Source organism: Ornithorhynchus anatinus, chromosome 15, assembly GCF_004115215.2.
Source record: "Ornithorhynchus anatinus isolate Pmale09 chromosome 15, mOrnAna1.pri.v4, whole genome shotgun sequence".
NCBI classification, from domain to species: domain Eukaryota; kingdom Metazoa; phylum Chordata; class Mammalia; order Monotremata; family Ornithorhynchidae; genus Ornithorhynchus; species Ornithorhynchus anatinus.
Genome location: NC_041742.1, coordinates 25,496,695 through 25,514,655, shown reverse-complemented (window position 1 = coordinate 25,514,655; position 17,961 = coordinate 25,496,695). Strand labels below are relative to the sequence as shown.

The 17,961-nt window shown below is 50.8% G+C and overlaps 1 protein-coding gene across 1 annotated transcript; it reads left to right on the top strand.

The window, feature by feature from the left end:
• The first annotated feature begins 6,969 nt into the window (after positions 1–6,969).
• On the top strand, positions 6,970–16,928 carry LOC103171402 (granulocyte-macrophage colony-stimulating factor receptor subunit alpha-like). The gene is made up of 12 exons (XM_039914244.1): positions 6,970–6,998; positions 7,260–7,355; positions 8,981–9,114; positions 9,325–9,454; positions 10,508–10,637; positions 11,466–11,644; positions 11,871–12,004; positions 13,039–13,059; positions 13,964–14,108; positions 15,043–15,139; positions 15,669–15,750; positions 16,728–16,928. The coding sequence occupies exons 2-12, from the start codon at positions 7,289–7,291 to the stop codon at positions 16,803–16,805; spliced, it is 1,197 nt and encodes a 398-aa protein (XP_039770178.1). The 5' UTR covers positions 6,970–6,998; positions 7,260–7,288; the 3' UTR covers positions 16,806–16,928.
• Positions 16,929–17,961: the final 1,033 nt, after the last annotated feature.

Below are 17,961 nucleotides of genomic sequence, written 5' to 3'. Positions count from 1 at the left end.
TAAGGCGTAGTGAGTCAGAGGTCTTGGGTTCTAATCCTGGCTCTGCTACTTGTCAGCTGTGTGACCTTGGTCAAGTCACTTGACTTCTCTGCGCCTCACCCACCTCGTCTGTAAAATGAGGATCGAGACTGTGAGCCCCACGTGGGACAGGGATTGTGTCCAACCTGATTTGCTTGCGTCCACCCCAGTACTAAGGGACAGTGCTTGGCACATACTAAGCGCTTAACGAAAGTCCATAATTATTATCAATTATTGTTCGATTCGTTCAATTGCATTTACTGAGCGCTTACTGTATGCAGAGCACTACACTAAGCGATTGGGAATGTATCATACAACACTAAGCAGACACATTCCCTGCTCACAACGAGTTTACAGTCTAGAGGACTGTAGTCTAATCTGGTAGTCTAGTCTAATACACTGCCTATTTACTACGTGTTAGTAATAAGCATTATCCCACAAGTATTATTATTGTCATTTTTCTCAATGCTTCATTTACCTCCTCTTTGAGCCTCATGTGGGACAGGGACTGAGTCCCTCCTGATTAGCTTATATCTATCTACCCCAGAGCTTAGTACAGTGTCTGGCACATAGCGCTTAACAAACAGCACGCCAGTGCTTAGAACAGTGCTTGGCACACCGTAAGCGCTTAGCGAATTCCATAATTGTTCTTATTACGGTGCCTGACACATAGTAGGTGCTTAACAAATATCATTAAAATGAGGATAAAGACTGTGAGCTCCATACGCTCACAGAAGTGAAGTGACCTGCCCAGGGTCACACAGATAAGCTGCAGAGCTGGGATTAGAACCCACATCCTTTGAATTCCAGGCCCGTGCTTTTTCCATTAGGCCATGCTACTTCGCTATTTATTTCATTCAATTACTCATTCGATCTTATTTATTGAGCGCTTACTGTGTGCAGAGCACTGTATCAAGCGCTTGGGAGAGGACAAAAATCACAATAAACAGAGACATTCCCTGCCCACAATGAGCTTACAGTCTTATTCATTCAGTAGTATTTATTGAGTGCTTACTATGTGCAGAGCACTATACTAAGTGCTTGGAATGTACAAATCGACAACAGAGACAGTCCCTGAACATTGACGACGGGCTTACAGTCTAATCGGGGGAGACAGACAGACAAAAACAATAGCAATAATTAGAATCAAGGGGATGAACATCTCATTAAAACAATAGCAATAAATAGAATCAAGGTGATGTACATCTCATTAACAAAATAAATAGGGGAATGAAAATATGTACAATTGAGCAGTCGAGCACAGTGCTGAGGGGAGGGGAAGGGAGAGGGGGAGGAGCAGAGGGAAAGGGGGGAAAAGAGGGCTTAGCTGAGGGGAGGTGAAGGGGGGTTAGAGAGGGAGCAGAGGGAAAAGGGGAAGCTCAGTCTGGGAAGGCCTCTTGGAGGAGGTGAGCTCTAAGGGTTTTGAAAAGGGGAAGAGAATTAGTTTGGCGAAGGTGAGGAGAGAGGGCATTCCAGGACAGCAAGTTCATATGAAGTGCCTACGATGTTCATGGCGCTGGACTAAGTCCAGGGAAAAAGTACACGGGGTGAAATTCGACACGTGTTCACGGTCTAATTGGTGACGGGCGAACAAAGGAAGGAGAAACAACATGAAAAGACAAGGGGGTGGGATGAGCATTAATACAGGAAGTGATGCTATCGGAGAGAGCGGGGTTGCCTAACGGCTAAGAGGTAATTGAGGCCCAGAGACGTGAAGGGACTTGCCCAAGGTCATACAACAGGCGCGCGGCGGAGACGGGATTAGAACCCAGGCCCTTTTGACTCCCACTAGGCCACGCCGTTTCTCCGATTTGGGTGGAACTCGCCATTCCTCTGCAAGAGACATAAAGAAATCTTTCACTGAGCCGCTGGAGCTGCCGAAGCCCGAAGAAATCCGGCGGGGAATGCGCCTGTTCTATTGTCCTCCCCCCAGCGCTTAGTACAGTGCTCTGCACACAGGAAGCGCTCAACAGATACCACTGACTGAGTGTGTTTCAGGCTGATCTGTAGTGACCCTTCCACACCCCCTCTCCTCCTCGGGCGGATCGCTTCATCGCTCTCTTTCTCAAGCTCCATCCTTATCAGATGAGCGACGTTATCGCTTGCTGCTAGGCGGAACTGAGAATTTAAAAGTTTCCCCAGATCTCGCTCTGTTAAGGGCTCTTCTCCTAAAAGGGCTTCACAAAGTTCTACCTTCCCCGTTCCTCCTCGTCGACTCCCCCATCGATTCGTTCGATCGTATTTACCGAGCGCCTATACTGTGTGCAGAGCACTGTGCTGAGCGCTTGGGAGAGGACAATAGAGTAATAAACAGACACATTCCCCTCCCACAAGGAACTTACACATCTGTAAAGCAGCATGGCCTAGTGGCTAGAGTCCGGGCCTGGGAGTCAGAAGGACCTGGGTTCTAATCCCGGTTCCGCCACTTGTCTGCTGTGGGACCTTGGGCGAGTCCCTTCACTTCTCTGGACGTCAGTTACCTCGTCACCAAAATGGGGATTGAGAGTGTTAGCTCCATGCGGGACTGGGATTGTATCTAACCTAACTTGTGTCTACCCCAGCGCTTAGTACAGTGCCTGGCACATAGTAAGTGCTTCACACATTACCATAAAACCAGAGGAGTTGGGGCTTATACGTGGATCCCTGGCAGTTCCAGTTCAATCAATCCATTGATCAATGGTCTTTATTGAGTGCTTACTGTGTGCAGAACACTGTATTCAGCGCTTGGGAGAGTATCAAATAACAGAGTTAGTAGACACGTTCCCTGCCCACAACAGGCTTACGGTTCAGGATCCCAAGTGTATTTTTGGAAATGGCTTGTAAATTAGAGGACCTGGGTTTTAATCTCAGCTCCTCCACTTGTCTGCTGTGTGACCTTGGGCCAATCACTTCACTTCTCTGGGTCTCAGTTCCTACCTCTGCCAAATGGGGACAAAGATCGTGAGCCCTATGTGAGACAGGGACTGTGTCCGATCTTGCACCCACCCCAGCGCTTAGTATAGTGCCTGGCACATAGGAAGCGTGTAACAAATACTATTAAAAAAAAGATATGTACATCATTTTGCAGTTCCCCATCGGCAGAATGGGGATTCAATATCTGTTCTCCCTCCTACTTACACTATGAGCTCCAAGTGGGACCGAATTATCTCGCATCTATCCCGGTGCTTAGTACTGTGCCTGGCACGTAGTAAGCGCTGAACAAATACAAGATTTTTTCTGAAGGTTGAGGACGGGATCACAGGGAAGTGGTGGATAGGAGTCACTGCTGGTTTTCTCCAGCAAGGCCTTAACTAGGTGTGTCAACCGCCTCTCTTTCTCCCACGTCAACATGCCCCCCATCAGCAGAGAGAGCTGGGAGATTTTCCCTTTCTGCCTCTGCCCGCCTTGGCTTCATCTTGCCAAAGCCCTAAATCAAGCCACGTTTTCTATTTGCAGCAACATCTTCTTTACATCCTGGAAATCAAGAACTTTGGTCCGGTTGCCCCCAATCCCCCTCACCAATCGGTCCATCAATCAATGGCATTTATAGAGCACTTACTGTGTTTAGAGCACTGTACTAAGCACTTGGAAGAGTCCAATACAACAGAGTTGGTAGGCACATTCTCTGCCCACAAGGAGCCTACGGTAAAAGGGGTGGGGGGGACACACAGATAATATAAATTAATAAAATGACAGATATGGACATAAGTGGTGTGGGGCAGGGACCGGGGGATTGAATAAAGGGAACAAATCAGGGTGATGCAGAAGGGAGTGGGAGAAGAGGAAAGGAGGGCTTAGTTGGGAAAGGCCTCTTGGAGGAAATGGGCCTTCAAAAAGGCTTTGAAAGTGGGGAGAGTCATCGTCTGTCGCATTTGAGGAGGGATGGCGTTCCGGACCAGAGGCGGGACGTGGGCCAGAGATCGGTGGAGAGATAGACGAGATGGAGGTACAGTGAGAAAGTTGGCATTAGAGGAGTGAAGTGTGTGGGCTGGGTTGTGGTAGGAGAATAGCGAGGTGAAGTAGAAGGGAGAAAGGTGATGGAGGGCTTTGAAGCCGACGGCAAGGAGTTTCCATTTGATGAGGAGGTGGATGGGCAACCACCGGAGGTTCCTGAGGAGTGGGGAAATATGGTCTGAATGTTAAATGACCCGGGCAGCGGAGTGAAATACGGACTGGAGTGGGGAGAGACAGGAGGTTGGGAAGTCAGCAAGGAGGTCGCTATGGTAATCAAGGCGGGATAGGATAATTGCTGCGATTAAACATTTGCAGTTTAGAGGGAGAGGAAAGAGTGGATTCCGCTTGGGGCCCAGCTGGGCTTTCATTCAGTCGTATTTATGGAGCGCTCACTGTTACAGGGCACTGTACCAGGCGCTTGGGTGGGGTTTAGCGGGGCCTATCGGTCTCTCAAAAGCATCCGAGTTTATGAAATGACTTTATCTCCTCCTGAGCCTGAGCGACTAAGGCAAACCCACAACCACTTCCCATTTTGATTCATACGAACCCCTGTCCGTCTCCCTTATCGCTCCCTCGGCACTGGTGGAGGTAAGGATAGAGGTCTGTGTGTTTGTCTGGCGGTACTTGTTAAGCGGTTACTATGTGTCAAACACTGTTCTAAGCTCTGGGGTAGGTGCAAGTTAATTTAGGTCAGGCGGAAGTCCACCCCACCGCACACCTGCCCCATACTTTTCCACGGCCATTTGGGGCAGGGAATGCGTCTACCTGCTCCGTTATTTTGTCCTGGAGTCTTCCCAGCGCTCAGTACAGCTTCGCACACAGTCAGTGCTCAATCATTTCGATCGATTGATTGATTGGAAACAGCAGTATTGTGAGCTCGCAGTAGAGAGGACCTAGATACCCCTGGGAGGAAGCAAAAGAACTCTTATTTTTTCTGAACACTCTAATTGCATTTCACTTCTTTGTCCTTTGCTTTCCAAGCCCCCTGTAAGCTCGTTGTGGGCGGGGAATATGTCTCATTTATTGTTCTATTGTCAAGCCCAAACGCTTAGTACAGGGCTGTGCACACAGTAAGCGCTCAATAAATACGATTGAATGTGTGGATGAGTAGTACAGTGCACGATACCAACTGAAGCACAGAAACAGCAGGGCCCAGTGGAAAGAGCTCGGCCCTGGGAGTCAGAGGACCTGGGTTCTAATCCTGGCCCCTCCACTTGTCTGCTGCTTCGCCTTGAGCGAGTCGTCAATGACAGTTGTGGTATTTGTCAAGCGCTTACTGTGGGCCACTGTTTTAAGCACTGGGGTAGATTCAAGGTAATTGGGTTGGACACGGTCCCTGACCCACACAGGGCTCCCAGACTTCAGCCCCATTTTACAGATGAGGGAACTGAGGCGCAGAGAAATCAAGTCCCACAGCAGACAAGTGGCAGAGCGGAATTAGAACCCAGGGCCTTCTGACTCCCAGGCCCTGGCTGTATTCACTGGGCCACTGTGCTTCTCTAACTTCTTTGTGCTTCAGTTTCCTCATCTGTGAAATGGGGTTAAAGACCTGTTCTTCCTCCTCCATTTTGTTTACCCACAGCAGCACTGAGCACGTAGTAAGGGCTTGACCAGTACCGCTTAATAAAAAGCGGAAGCTCAGGAAATGGGGTAATGGCTATTGCATGAAATTGTGCCTTATCGTGTTAAAATACGAAAGCCCTCACATATCAATCGGTAGTATTTATTGAGCGCTTACGGTGTGCAGAGCGCTGTACTAAGCGCTTGGGAAAGGACAGAGTTGGTAGACGTGGTCCCTGCCCACAGTGAGCTTGGCACTGTACCAATGATACCAGTCCACCATTTGTCCAGGAGGCCTTCCCTGATTAAACCCTTATTTTTTGATGGCATTTGTTAAGCGCTTACTACATTCCAAGCACCTTAGTTAGGGGCTAATCAGGCTGGACACAGCCCCTGTCCCACACGGAGCTCATGGTCTTCATCTCCATTTTACAGATGAGGTAGCTGAGGCCCAGCGAAGTTCAGTGACCTGTCCAGGGTCACCCAGCAGACAAGTGGCAGAGCTGGGACTTCTGAGCCCCAGGCCCCTGCTCTATCTACTAGGCCACACTGCTTCTCTCTTTGATACACTCCCCAGCCCCACAGCCATTATGTACATAGCCTTATACTCGCTTCACTGGAAGCTCGAGTAGGAAGGGTACATGTCTGCTGCCTCTGTTGTATTGGACTCTCCGGAGAGCTTAATACAGAACTCAGCACACAGTAAAAGCTCAGTAAATGTCTGGACTGATTATGATCTCCCCCCTCCCGTCATTTCAGCAGCTACTAAGTAATCAGTGAATTGATAAATTGCAGTCCTTGAGCTCTTACTGTGACCTGATTGGGGTGCTCGGGAGGCAATAATAACTCCAGGAGGAGGGGGAGAGTTAGAGGGAAGTCAGAGGGTCGTAATTCTAATCCCGGCTCCACCGCTTGATTGCTGTGTGACCTTGGGCAAGGAACTTCGCTTCTCAGTGCCTCAGTCAAATGGGGGTGGAGACCGTGAGCCCCATCAGGGACCGGGACTGCATCCCACCTGATTAGTTCGTATCCACCCCAGTGCTTAGTGCAGTGCCTGGCACGTAGTAAGTGCTTAACAAGGACCATAGTTATTATTATTAGAGCTAAGAGATGCTGCTATTCTGCCCTTCCTCCATCGGCAGACGTGGAGGGAGGACCTCATCCTCGGGCCGGATGCGACTGTCCAACCCTCTTGGTTCCCACCCCCCCCGGGGTCGACCTTTCCTGAGCCTCTAGAGACCAAGGATCCCAGCCCCAGAACCCCAAAATGGGGAAGTTCGGGAGGGCGGCAGAGAGAAGGGAGGGGGAATGACGAGGGAGAAGGGTGACTCACCCTCTGTGAACCAAGAGTCTCCTCAAACTTCACAGTGATAAAGGGCCACGTGCTTGGTTTAAAGTGCCGAGGGACCGGCTGATTTTAGGACAGTCCCCTCGGGACCAGTATCGGTAGCTGAGCGGCTGCCTCTGCGATATTCCCCTTGGGACCGGTATTGCCACCGCACTCCCAGCTAGGGCGGGAGGGGGTTGGGAGGAAGAGAGGGTGATGGTAGGGGGATGCCGTGACAGGAGGTGGGAGCCGAGGAGGGAGAGTGAGTGCGGACCCCGGAGCTGGCGAGCGGGGCCGGCTCCGGATCGGATTCCCGAGACGTCGCTCCTGGGGGTGTCCGGGCTGGAAACTCCCTTTCCCCCAGCCTCGTCGGATCTCAGTGGTCACTGTCAACTGCTGCTCTTTCTGGCCTCCTTGGCAGGTGGCGGGCCGTCCTCCCCGAGAGACTCCATGCCGGGCGGACTCTGCTGGGCCGTGCTGCTCTGGGCCGTGGGAGGACTGACCTCTGCTCAGCCTGGTAAGATCGCCCTTGTACTGCTCCCTTCTCCCCGCCGGTTGGCTTCCCTCATGCCCGGGAATCTGAGCATTCATTCGTGCATCCAATCATATTTATCGAGCGCTTGCCGTGTGCAGAACACCATACTAAGCGCTTGGAAGAGGATAGTAGAAGAATCCCCAGGCCCGGTGGAATGGTTTTCCATTTACCCGGCTCAGCTTCTCCCCATGAGGCCACTGGAAAACCCCTCCAAAAGATGTCTTCGGGTTAGTAGGGAAGCAGCGTGGCCTAGTGGGTAGAGCCCGGGGATGGGATTCAGAAGGATCAGTGTTCGAATCCTGGTCCCGTTGCTTGTCTGCTCTAGCGCACTGTACTGAGCGCCTGGGAGAGTACAACAGAACAATATAACAGATACATTCCCTGCCCACAACGAGCTTACAGTCTAGAGGAGGTGACAGACATGAATAAAAATAAAGAAATGACAGATATGGACATAAGTGGTGTGGGGCTGGGAAGGGGCGTGAATAAAGGGAGCAAGCAGAAGGGAGAGGGAGAAGAGGAAAGGAGGGCTTAGACAGGGAAGGCCTCTTGGGGGAGATGAGCTTTTAATAAAGCTTTGAAGGAGGGGAGAGTCGTCTGTTAGATATGAGGAGGGAGGGCGTTCTGGGCCAGAGGTTGGTGGTGAGATAGACGAGATAGAAGCCCTCGTTAGCATTAGAGGAGCCAAGTGTGCGGGTTGGCGTCGAGTAGGAGAACAGCGCTCCATAAATAGTATTGACTGACTGACTGGTGGAGAGAGAGAGTGCGAGACGCCAGGAGCTCAACGTCCCCAGAAACGGCTCTTCCAAGCGATTCCAAAGCGATGGGGATCCAGCCACGCCAGAAACCCCCACCCACCCATAGCCTGGAAGGACCAGCTCAATCATTGGCGGTTATTGAGTGCTTAAGGTGGGCCGAGCACTAGGCTGAGCTCTTGGGAGAAGACGACAGAACAAGCGACCTATCTGTTAGTGGTATTTATTGAGGGCTTACCGTGTGCGGAGCATTGGACCAACTGCTTGGGAGGGTAACGATAATAATGATGGGATTTGTTAAGTGCTTACTATGTGTCAAGCACTGTTCTAAGTGCTGAGGTAGACAAGCTAACCAGGTTGGACACAGTCTCTGCGCCACATGGGGCTCTCAGTTTTTTAATCCCCATTTTACAGACGAGGAACCTGAGGCTCAGAGAAGTGGAGTGACTTGCCCAAGGTCACAGAGCAGACAAGTGGCAGAGCCCGGATTAGGACGCAGGGCCTTCTAACTCCCAGGCCCAGGCTCTCTCCACACCCCTGGCCTTTAGAGTTGGTAGTGAATCAATCATTCGATTAATCAATAGCATTTATTCTTTCCATCGCATTTATCGAGCACTTACTATGTGCAAAGCACCACAGTTGGAGAGTACAATCCAACAATAAACTGACAAGTTCCCTGCCCACAAGGAGCTCGCTATTGAGCATTCGCCATGTGAAGAACACCGGACTGAGCGCTTGGGAGAGCACAATAGAGTTAGTAGACCCGATCGATGACCTGCCCTTGAGGATCTTCCGATGGAGGGAGAAGAGCTTCCACCCTCTGTGACTCCAGCGAATATTTGTCCGATTTAGACGCAGAGGAAGAGGTTATTCAAAACCTGACGCTGGAGCCCAGGAAAATAAAGCTCACCTGGCAGAGCCCCGTCAACATCACCGATGCTACCTGTGCCATCAGCCAGGTGGGCAACCTTTTCACCGAAGACGAGGTAAAACTGATTTATTCGCTTGGCCTGTGGCTAGGCTTGACCAGAAGGAGGGTGAGCCTCCCTCAAAGCCTTATTGAAGGCCCATCTCCTCGTTTGTTACGTGTCAAACTCCTCAGCATGTTGATTTAGTGTTTACTCCTGCCTGTCTTATGTGTGTGTATGTGTGTATGTGTATTGAAATATAACAGTTAATTGTTAGGTTTTTTTCAGCCAGAGGAGGACACCAACCTCTACTATTGCGTATTTGAAAATCACCGTTTGTGTAAAGGAGCCAATTTTACAGTTAATGTTACCACTCCCCAAGGATCATTCACAAAACAACTCTTCTTTACTAACAAAGGTAGTAAGACATTGGGGAAGAGGTTTCTTTTTTTTTTTTAATGCTGTTTGTTAAATGCTTCCTAGTGGTATTTACTGAGCGCTTATCAGGTTGCGGAGAGGGAGAGGACGACAGAATAAGCGGTCAATCCGTTAGTGGTATCTATTGAGTGCTTACCATGTGCGGAGCACTGGACCAACTGCTTGGGAGGGTACCATAATAATGATGGTATTTGTTAAGCGCTTACTATGTGCCAGCAACTGTACTAAGCGCTGGGGTAGATACAGGCTAATCAGGTTGGACACAATCCCTGTCCCACATGGGGCTCACAGTCTTGATCCCTGTTTTACAGGTGAGGTAACTGAGGCACAGAGAAGTGAAGTGCCTTGCCCCCGGCCACCCAGAAGACAAGTGGCGGAGGTGGGATTAGAACCCAGGTCCTCCGACTCCCAGGCCCGGCCTCTATCCACTAAGCCACAATTTGTGTGGCTTTTCTCCTCAAGCACAAGGCTACATTTTGTTAGAGGGAAAATTAAAGAAGCAGTGTTGCCTAGTGGAGAAAATCCTGGCCCGGGAATCAGAAGGACCTGGTTTTTAATCTGAGCCCTGCCCCTTATCTCTTGTGTGACCTTGGCCAAATCACTTCACTTCTCTCTGCCTCAGTTTCCTCATCTGTCAAATTATAGTATTGGTTAATATGCGTGAGGCACCGTTCTCAGCTTGGACTCAGTTCCTGTCCCTCATAGGGCTATCGGTTTTAATCCCCATTTCGCAGATGCGGTAAATGAGGCACAGAGAAGTGAAGTGGCTTGCCCAGGATCACACAGCAGACAAATGGTGGAGCCGGGACTAGAACCCAGGTCCTTCTGACTCCCAAGCCCATGCTCTTTCCACTCGGCTACGCTGCTTTGCAAATGGGGATGAAGACTGTGAGTCCCATGTGGGCCAGGGACTGTGTCCAACCTGATTAGCTCATGTCTACTCCAGTGCTTAGCAAAATGCCCGGCACATAGTAAGCACTTAACAAATATCCTAAAACAAAATGGATCTGGTTTCCTTTCGGGTTCTCCCCAGGGAGGGAAGGGTCGGCAGCAGAAAATTTCACCTGCGTCGTCTACGATAGTAAATTCCTGAATTGCTCGTGGACCGTGGGCAAGAAAGCCCCAAAGGACGTCCAATATCGTCTGTATTCCCAGGCCTCGAGGTCGGTATGGAGCAGGGAAAGAGCGGGTGGGGGGTGTGGGAGTTGGTGTTGACAGGTGCAAGAAAGAGGAGGGTTTTTTGGGTTTTTTATGGTATTTGTTAAACGTTTACTATGTGCCAGGCGCTCTACTAAGCGTTGGGGTGGATATAAGCAAATTGGGTTGGACGCAATCCCTGTCCCACGTGGAGCTCCCAGTCTCAATCCCCATTTTACAGAAGAGGAAACTGACGCTCAGAGAAGTGAAGTGACTCGCCCAAATTCACACGGCAGCGAAGCGGCAGAGCCGGGGTTAGAACCCAGGTCCTCTGACTCACTGTAACTCAATCTCCTGTATCTCACCGTCAGCCTCTCGACCACATCCTGCCTCTGGCCTGGAACGCTCCCCCTCTTCATCTCCAACAGACGGTCGTTCTCCCCCGGTTCAAAGCCTTATCGAAGACCCCCTCCTCCGAGAGGCCTTCCCTGACTAAGCCCTCCTTTCTTCTTCTCCCACTCCCTCTGCGACTCCCTGACTTGCTCCCTGTATTCCCCCTTCCCTCGGCCCCACGCGTTTAGGTTCGTATCCGTAGTTTATTCACTTATATTGAAGTCTGTCTCCCCCTCTAGACTGTAAACTCCTCGTGGGAAGGAAAGGTGTCTGTTATGTTGTTATATTGTCCTCTCCCAGGCGCTCGGTACGGTGCTGTGCGCATAGTGAGCGCTCAATAAGTACGATCGACCGATCGAACGGTCCGTTGACCCCCAGGCCCGCGCTCTTTCCGCTAGCCTACGTACTTAGTTGGTAAATGTCATCCTGGTTCTTTCGCTGACAGAAGTTGGATCTTGCAGGACGGATGAGGAGAGAGAATGTCTGCAGTATCGAGCCAATGCCTGCGGAATCCATGTCGGATGCCACTACGGTAACCTGTCTATGTTTAAAAGAAACAATTACTTCTTCGTCAATGGGTCCAGCAGTGAGGCGGAGATCCGGTTTTACGACACGACGTCCACGTTGCTCGATCGGATCGGTGAGGAGTTCGTTTTCTAGTTCTTCGTGGTTTCATCGTTTCGAAATGGCTGCACCGTTCGAAGTAGTTTTAATATCCTTGGGTGAGGATTAAGAAAAACCGGGGCCTTAGGCAAGTCTCTTTGCTTCTCTGTGCCTCAGTTACCTCATCTGTCAAATGGGGATGAAGACCGTGAGCCCCGTGGGGGACATGGACTGTATCCAACCTGATTGTGTTTTAACTCCAGAACAGTATAACCCCCCACGAAATATCAAGGTGAACTGCAGCAAGTCAAACTGTCTAATTCAGTGGGAAAAGACTGTTACGGCCTTAAACCCTCAAAGTCATGAAGTGACGTATCAACTGGACATTCAGAGAAAGGTAAACTGACTGAATTTTCCTGATCCCTTTTTATGTTATTTGTTTAGCGCTTACTATGTGCCAGGTACTGTTCTAAGCGCTGGGGTAGATAGAAGCTAATCAGGTTGGATACAGTCCCTGTCCCAAATGGGGCTCACAGTCCTAATCCCCATTTTACAGAGGAGGGAACTGAGGCTCAGAGAAATGAAGTGACTGCGTGGCTCAGTGGAAAGAGCATGGGCTTGGGAGCCAGAGGTCATGGGTTCGAATCCCGGCTCTGCCAGCTGTCAGCTGTGTGACTGTGGGCAAGTCACTTTACTTCTCTGTGCCTCAGTTCCCTCATCTGTAAAATGGGGATGAAGACTGTGAGCCTCAGGTGGGACAGACAACCTGATTACCCTGTGTCTGCCCCAGCACTTAGAACGGTGCTCTGCACATAGTAAGCGCTTAACAAATACCAACATTATTATTATTAAATTCAAACAGCAGACAAGTGGCAGAGCCGGGATTAGAAGTCAGGTCCTCTTCTTTTTCATGGTGTTTGGTGCTTTCTAACATACCCGGCACTGTTCTAAGCACTGGGGTAGAAACAAGACAATCAAGTAGGACGTAGTCCCTGTCCCACATGGGGCTCACAGACCTAATCCCCATTTAACAGTCGAGGAACGGACAATTGGAGAGACTTGTCCCAGGTCGCCCAGCACATGAGTGGCGGAGCCAGGATTGGAACCCAGGTCCTTCTGACTCCCAGGCCCCGGGCGCTAGTCACCGGGCCACACTGCTTCTCCCCTCACTGAAGCCAGTCTGCTCTGCCTCGTCCTGCTAGATGTGGGACTGAGGTGACACAGGTCCGGGGCCTAGCAAAGTTGCTCTTTCAGGCCTGGACAATCCTAAAGGACGGAAGAACAGACTGATAAAAGGATTTGGGGCCATGCTGTGAAGATCCAGAATTCCCAGGGTTCCTCGCTTGAATGAATGAAGTAACTAAGCGAAGGAGAATGTTTTTTAGGCAGAGAAAAGCAAAACCACTTATCTGATCTTTTTGTTCTTCTTAGGGTGGAGATACCATCCCTCAGGTGAGTGTTGACTGCATTTTCTCCCAGCCTCCCTTCCTTTATATATTATAAAGCATTAATTTCTATTAATGTCTGTATCCCACACTACACTGTAAGCTCACGATGGGCAGGGAACGTGTCTGCCCACTCTGTCGTACTCTCTCAAGAGCTTAGTACAGTGCTCTGCACACAGTAAACGCTCACCAGCCTAGCGGGGGAGAAATTCACAGTTGATTCTCAGAAATTTAGAAACAAGCTGCCCTCTGGGGAAGTGACAAAGAAGGAAGAAGAAAGAAGGAAGAAGGTAGAAGAAGGAAGAAAGAAGGAGAAGAAGAAACAGGATGAAGAGGAGGAGGAGGAGGATTTTTTGGTATTTGCTTGTTAAGCGCTTACTACGTGTCAAACATCGTTCTAAGCGCTGGGGTAGAATCAAGGTTATCAGGTTGGACACAGTCACTGTCCCATGTGGACCTTCCAGACTCAGAAAGCCAAGCCTCACAAGTAACTGACCCTTGGGGAAAATTCCTGAGGACGAAATTTCAAAGTGAAAATAGAGCTGGAAGCTGGGGCCCCCTTTTCCTTTCAATCAGTGGTATTTATTTATTGAGCGCTTACTAGATGTCATGCACAGGAAAATGCTATGAATATGCTTCTCCAATCGACCGTAAGCCCATCGTGGGTAGGGAATGTGACTGTAATACTCTACTGTCGTCTCCCAAGCCCTCGGTGCAGTGCTCTGCACACAGTAAACGCTCAATAAATGTGATTGACCGATTGATCTGTGGATGCCGGGTAGCAGCAGTCGGGGTAGGCAGTTGACGAATGGGGAACGCAACCGATGGGGTTGCACAGCGAGCCCCGGCTGGCTCGGCCGGAACAGCAACCTCCGGCGTCGACTGGGGTTAAATCCGTTTCCTTTTTGAAGATCTGTCAGGACGGGGAGAGCCAGGGGACGTTTTACCACTTCCCCAGCTACGACGAGCGAGCCGAGTACTCCGTGAGAATAAGAGTGGGAAACCGCCGCCGTCCGGGCGTACTCTGGGGCCCGTGGAGCGAACCCATAAGGTTGGGTGAGTCTCAGGCCCCCAGCACACAGATTGGTGTGCGTTTGTGTGTCGGGAGGGTCTATCTGTCTTTGTGCGTGTCTGTGGCTCCTGTGTCTCTCTCCCTTGTCGCTCTCTTTCCTTCCCATCGCTCTTTCTCTTCCTTTTATTCATTCAGTCGTATTTATTGAGCACCTACTGTGTGCAGAGCACTGTACTAAGCGCTTGGAAAAGTTCAGTATAACAATAAACAGTGACACTCCCTGCCTACAACGAGCTTACCGTCTACATCTCTCTTTCTCTCTCTCGTCTCTTTCTTTCTGTCTCCTCTCTGTCCCTCTTTTTTTTTTTTCTGTTTCCTCTCCTTTCTCTCCCGCCAATTTTTTCCTCTCTATTTGCTACCTCCATCTCATTCTCCATCCCCTTCTATCTTAGAACAGAGCCTGGAACATAGTAAGCGCTTAAAAAATACCATCATTATTTTGATTCTAATTATAACTGTGGTATTTGTGAGGCACTTTCATTCGATCGTATGTATTGAGCGCTTACTGCGTGCAGAGCACTGTACTAAGCACTGGGCCGGATACAGCAAATAGGGTTGGACACAGTCCCTGTCCCACATGGGGCTCACTGTGTTAATCTCCATAGATGTCAGCTCTTTGTGGGCAGGGAATGTGTCTGTTTATTGTTTTATCATACTCTCCCACACGCTAAGTACAGTGCTCTGCCCGTAATTACTATTGACTGAGCGACTGATGTGATCTCGCCACCTCCCAGGGACAGTGCTTGGAGCCCAAATGTCTTCAAGGGTTTCAGGGTGGCGTCGGCGGGGGTGATGGCGGGAGGTGAGGGGAGACGAAGGCGTGTCATCCCCAGAGGGGCTGATCCCCCACCCCCGCAGGGAGGGCACCCCCAGCCCCCTCCCCCCAAAACGGTCATCACGCGACTTGTCGCCCACCAGGGTCCGGAGAGCAGGCCGGGAGCCCGTGGTTGGTCTGGGTGCTGGTGGTCTTCGGGACCCTCGTGTTCGCCCTGGGCATCCTCTGCCTCTGGAAAAGGTAACGGATTCGAGAATCGCCGAGCACCGGGCTAAGCGCCCAGGAGGGTTCGATACACTGGAGTTGGTAGACTCGAGGAGCTCGTAGTCTAGTGGGAAGCACCGTGGCCTACTGGATAGAGCCCGGGCCTGGGAGTTACGGGATCTGGGTTCTAATCCCGGCCCCGCCACTTGTCTGCTGTGCGATGTTGGGTGAGTCACTTCACTTCTCTGGGCCTCAATGATCTCATCTGGAAAATGGGGAGTAGACCTTTGAGCCCCATGAGGGACAGAGTATTTGTTATGGGCTTACCGTTTACCCGATACTACACTCATTCCTTCATTCAGTCGTATTTACTGAGCGCTTACTGTGTGCACAGCACTGTACCAAGCGCTTCGGAAGTAGAGTTCAGCAACAAATAGAGACAATCCCTGCCCACAGTGGGCTCACAGTCTAGAAGGGGGCAACGAATGAACGAACGAATAAACGTGTCAGATTTCTGTTCCTGGTTTTCTTTTTTTTCTGTTTCTTCTCTCCGATCCCACCCCAGGTTCCTTGGGACACAAAAGTTCTTCGCTCGGATTCCCAGGATTAAGGACAGTTTAAATGACTTTCCTTTCCAAAGCAACCAGGTAAGTGTCAGCAGGCACCAACACTTGGCTAGCTCTCCCAGGGACATTTCCCAGCGTGGCTCAGTGGAAAGAACCCGGGCTTGGGAGTCAAAGGTCATGGGTTCGAATCCCGGCTCTGCCACTTGTCCGCTGTGTGACTGTGGGCAAGTCATTTCACTTCTCTGTGCCTCACTTACCTCATCTGTAAAATGGGGATTAACTGGGAGCCCTCACGTGGGACAACCTGGTTACCCTGTATCTACCCCAGTGCTTAGAACAGTGCTCTGCACCTGGTAAGCGCTAAACAAATACCAACATTATTATTATTATTATTATTCCTATTCCTTCAGTCAGTGGTATTTATTGAGTGCTTTCTATGTGCAGAGCACTGTACTAAGCGCTTGGGAGAGGACAAAAACACGATAAACAGACATATTCCCTGCCCACGACGAGCTTACAGTTTTGTCCAACTATTATCCGGCTGCTAACCCCTTACCCACGTCCTGCCTCTGGCCTGGAACGTCCTCCCTCCTCAGATCCCTCAGACGGTTACTCTCCTCCGTTTCAAAGCCGTATCGAAGGCCCACCTCCTCCAGGAGGGCTTCCCTGACTAAGCCCTCCTCTCCTCGTCTCCCACTCCCTTCCGCGTCACCCCGGCTTGCTCCCTTTATCCATCCCCGCTCCCTGCATTTATGTCCCTATCTGTCATTCTGTTTCTTTATATTAATGCCCGACTCCCCCTCTAGACAGTAACCTCGCTGTGGGCAGGGAATGTGTCATATTCTATTGGCCTCTCCCAAGTGCTGAGTGTTCTGCACACAGTTAAGCGCTCATTAAATACAATTGACTGACCGCCTTCACATGCTGTTGCTTCCCCCTCCCTGTAACTCATTTTAGAACCTGTTTCCCCCACTAGATTGTCTACTGACTCTATTGTTCTCTCCCAAGTGCTCAAGACAGTGCTCCCTTCCGTTTCCTGCCCGCCTTCTTCCCTGCAGATCATCTGGGAGGAATTCAGACAGCCTCCGGAACAGTGTGAGATCGAAGTGATCCGGTCTGTAGGGGAAAAGACTTAACGAGAAGCGAGCCTGGGATTCGGACCCCCCCACCCGACCCCGCCGGGTTCTCATCTTGGCTCCTCCCCTCGTCTGCTGTGTGACCTTGGGCGAGTCGCTTCACTCCTCTGTGCCTCAGTTCCCTCATGCGTAAAATGGGGGTGAAGACCGGGAGCGTGGGACAACCTGATGACCTCGCGTCCACCCCGGCGCTTAGAACAGTGCGTGGCACGTAGTAAGCGCTTAACAAATACCGTCGTCCTCGATAATGTTGTTCTAACACCTAAACAAGGTATTCTGTTGTATTGTACTCTCCCAAGAGCTTAAGGCGCTCAATAAATGCCCCCGCTGAGGATGACGCAGCGGGACTGGAACCCAGGTGGCCTGATTCCCAGTCTTGTGGGGGGTTTTCTACTGGCTGGGTGAGGGGAGGGCTGGGGGGCGGGGAAGGGGGTGGAACCTGGGATGGGGACATAGCCTATGATCAGACTGCTGGGGGAGGGGCTTTGGACTGGGCGCGGGGCCTGGGGGCGGCGTTCAGAGCTCCCACTCCACTCTGCAGCCTTTAACTTGCCTTCTGATGCTATTTATTAAGCGCCTCTTATGTGCCAAGCACTGCACTGAGCGCTGGGGCGGATCCCAGCCCATCTGTCCCACAGGGGGCTCGCGGGCTCAGGAGGAGGGAGGACAGGGGTTCCATCCCCAGGTCGCAGGTGCAGGAACGGAGGCCCAGAGAAGCCAAGTGACCTGGCCAAGGTCACACAGCAGACATGGGGCGGAGCCGGGATTAGAACTCAGATCTTCTGACCGTAAACTCGTTGTGGGTATGGAATGTGTCTGTTTACTCCTCTATTGGCCTCTCCCAAGTGCTTAATACAGTGCTCTACACACAGTAAGCGCTCAAAAAGACGACCGACTGACTCTGACTCTCAGGCCCCGGGCTCTTTCCAGAATCAACAACAGTGTGAAGTCACTTGACCTTGGCCAAGTCACTTCACTTCTCTGGGCCTCAGTTCTGTCATCTGTAAAATGGGGAGTAAGACTGGAAGCCTCACATGGGACAGGGACCGTGTCCAACCTGATTAGCTTGGATCTACCCCAGTGCCTAGTACAGTGCCAGGCACATTTATTCATTCAGTCGTATTTATTAGGCTCTTACTGTGTGCAGAGCACTTGG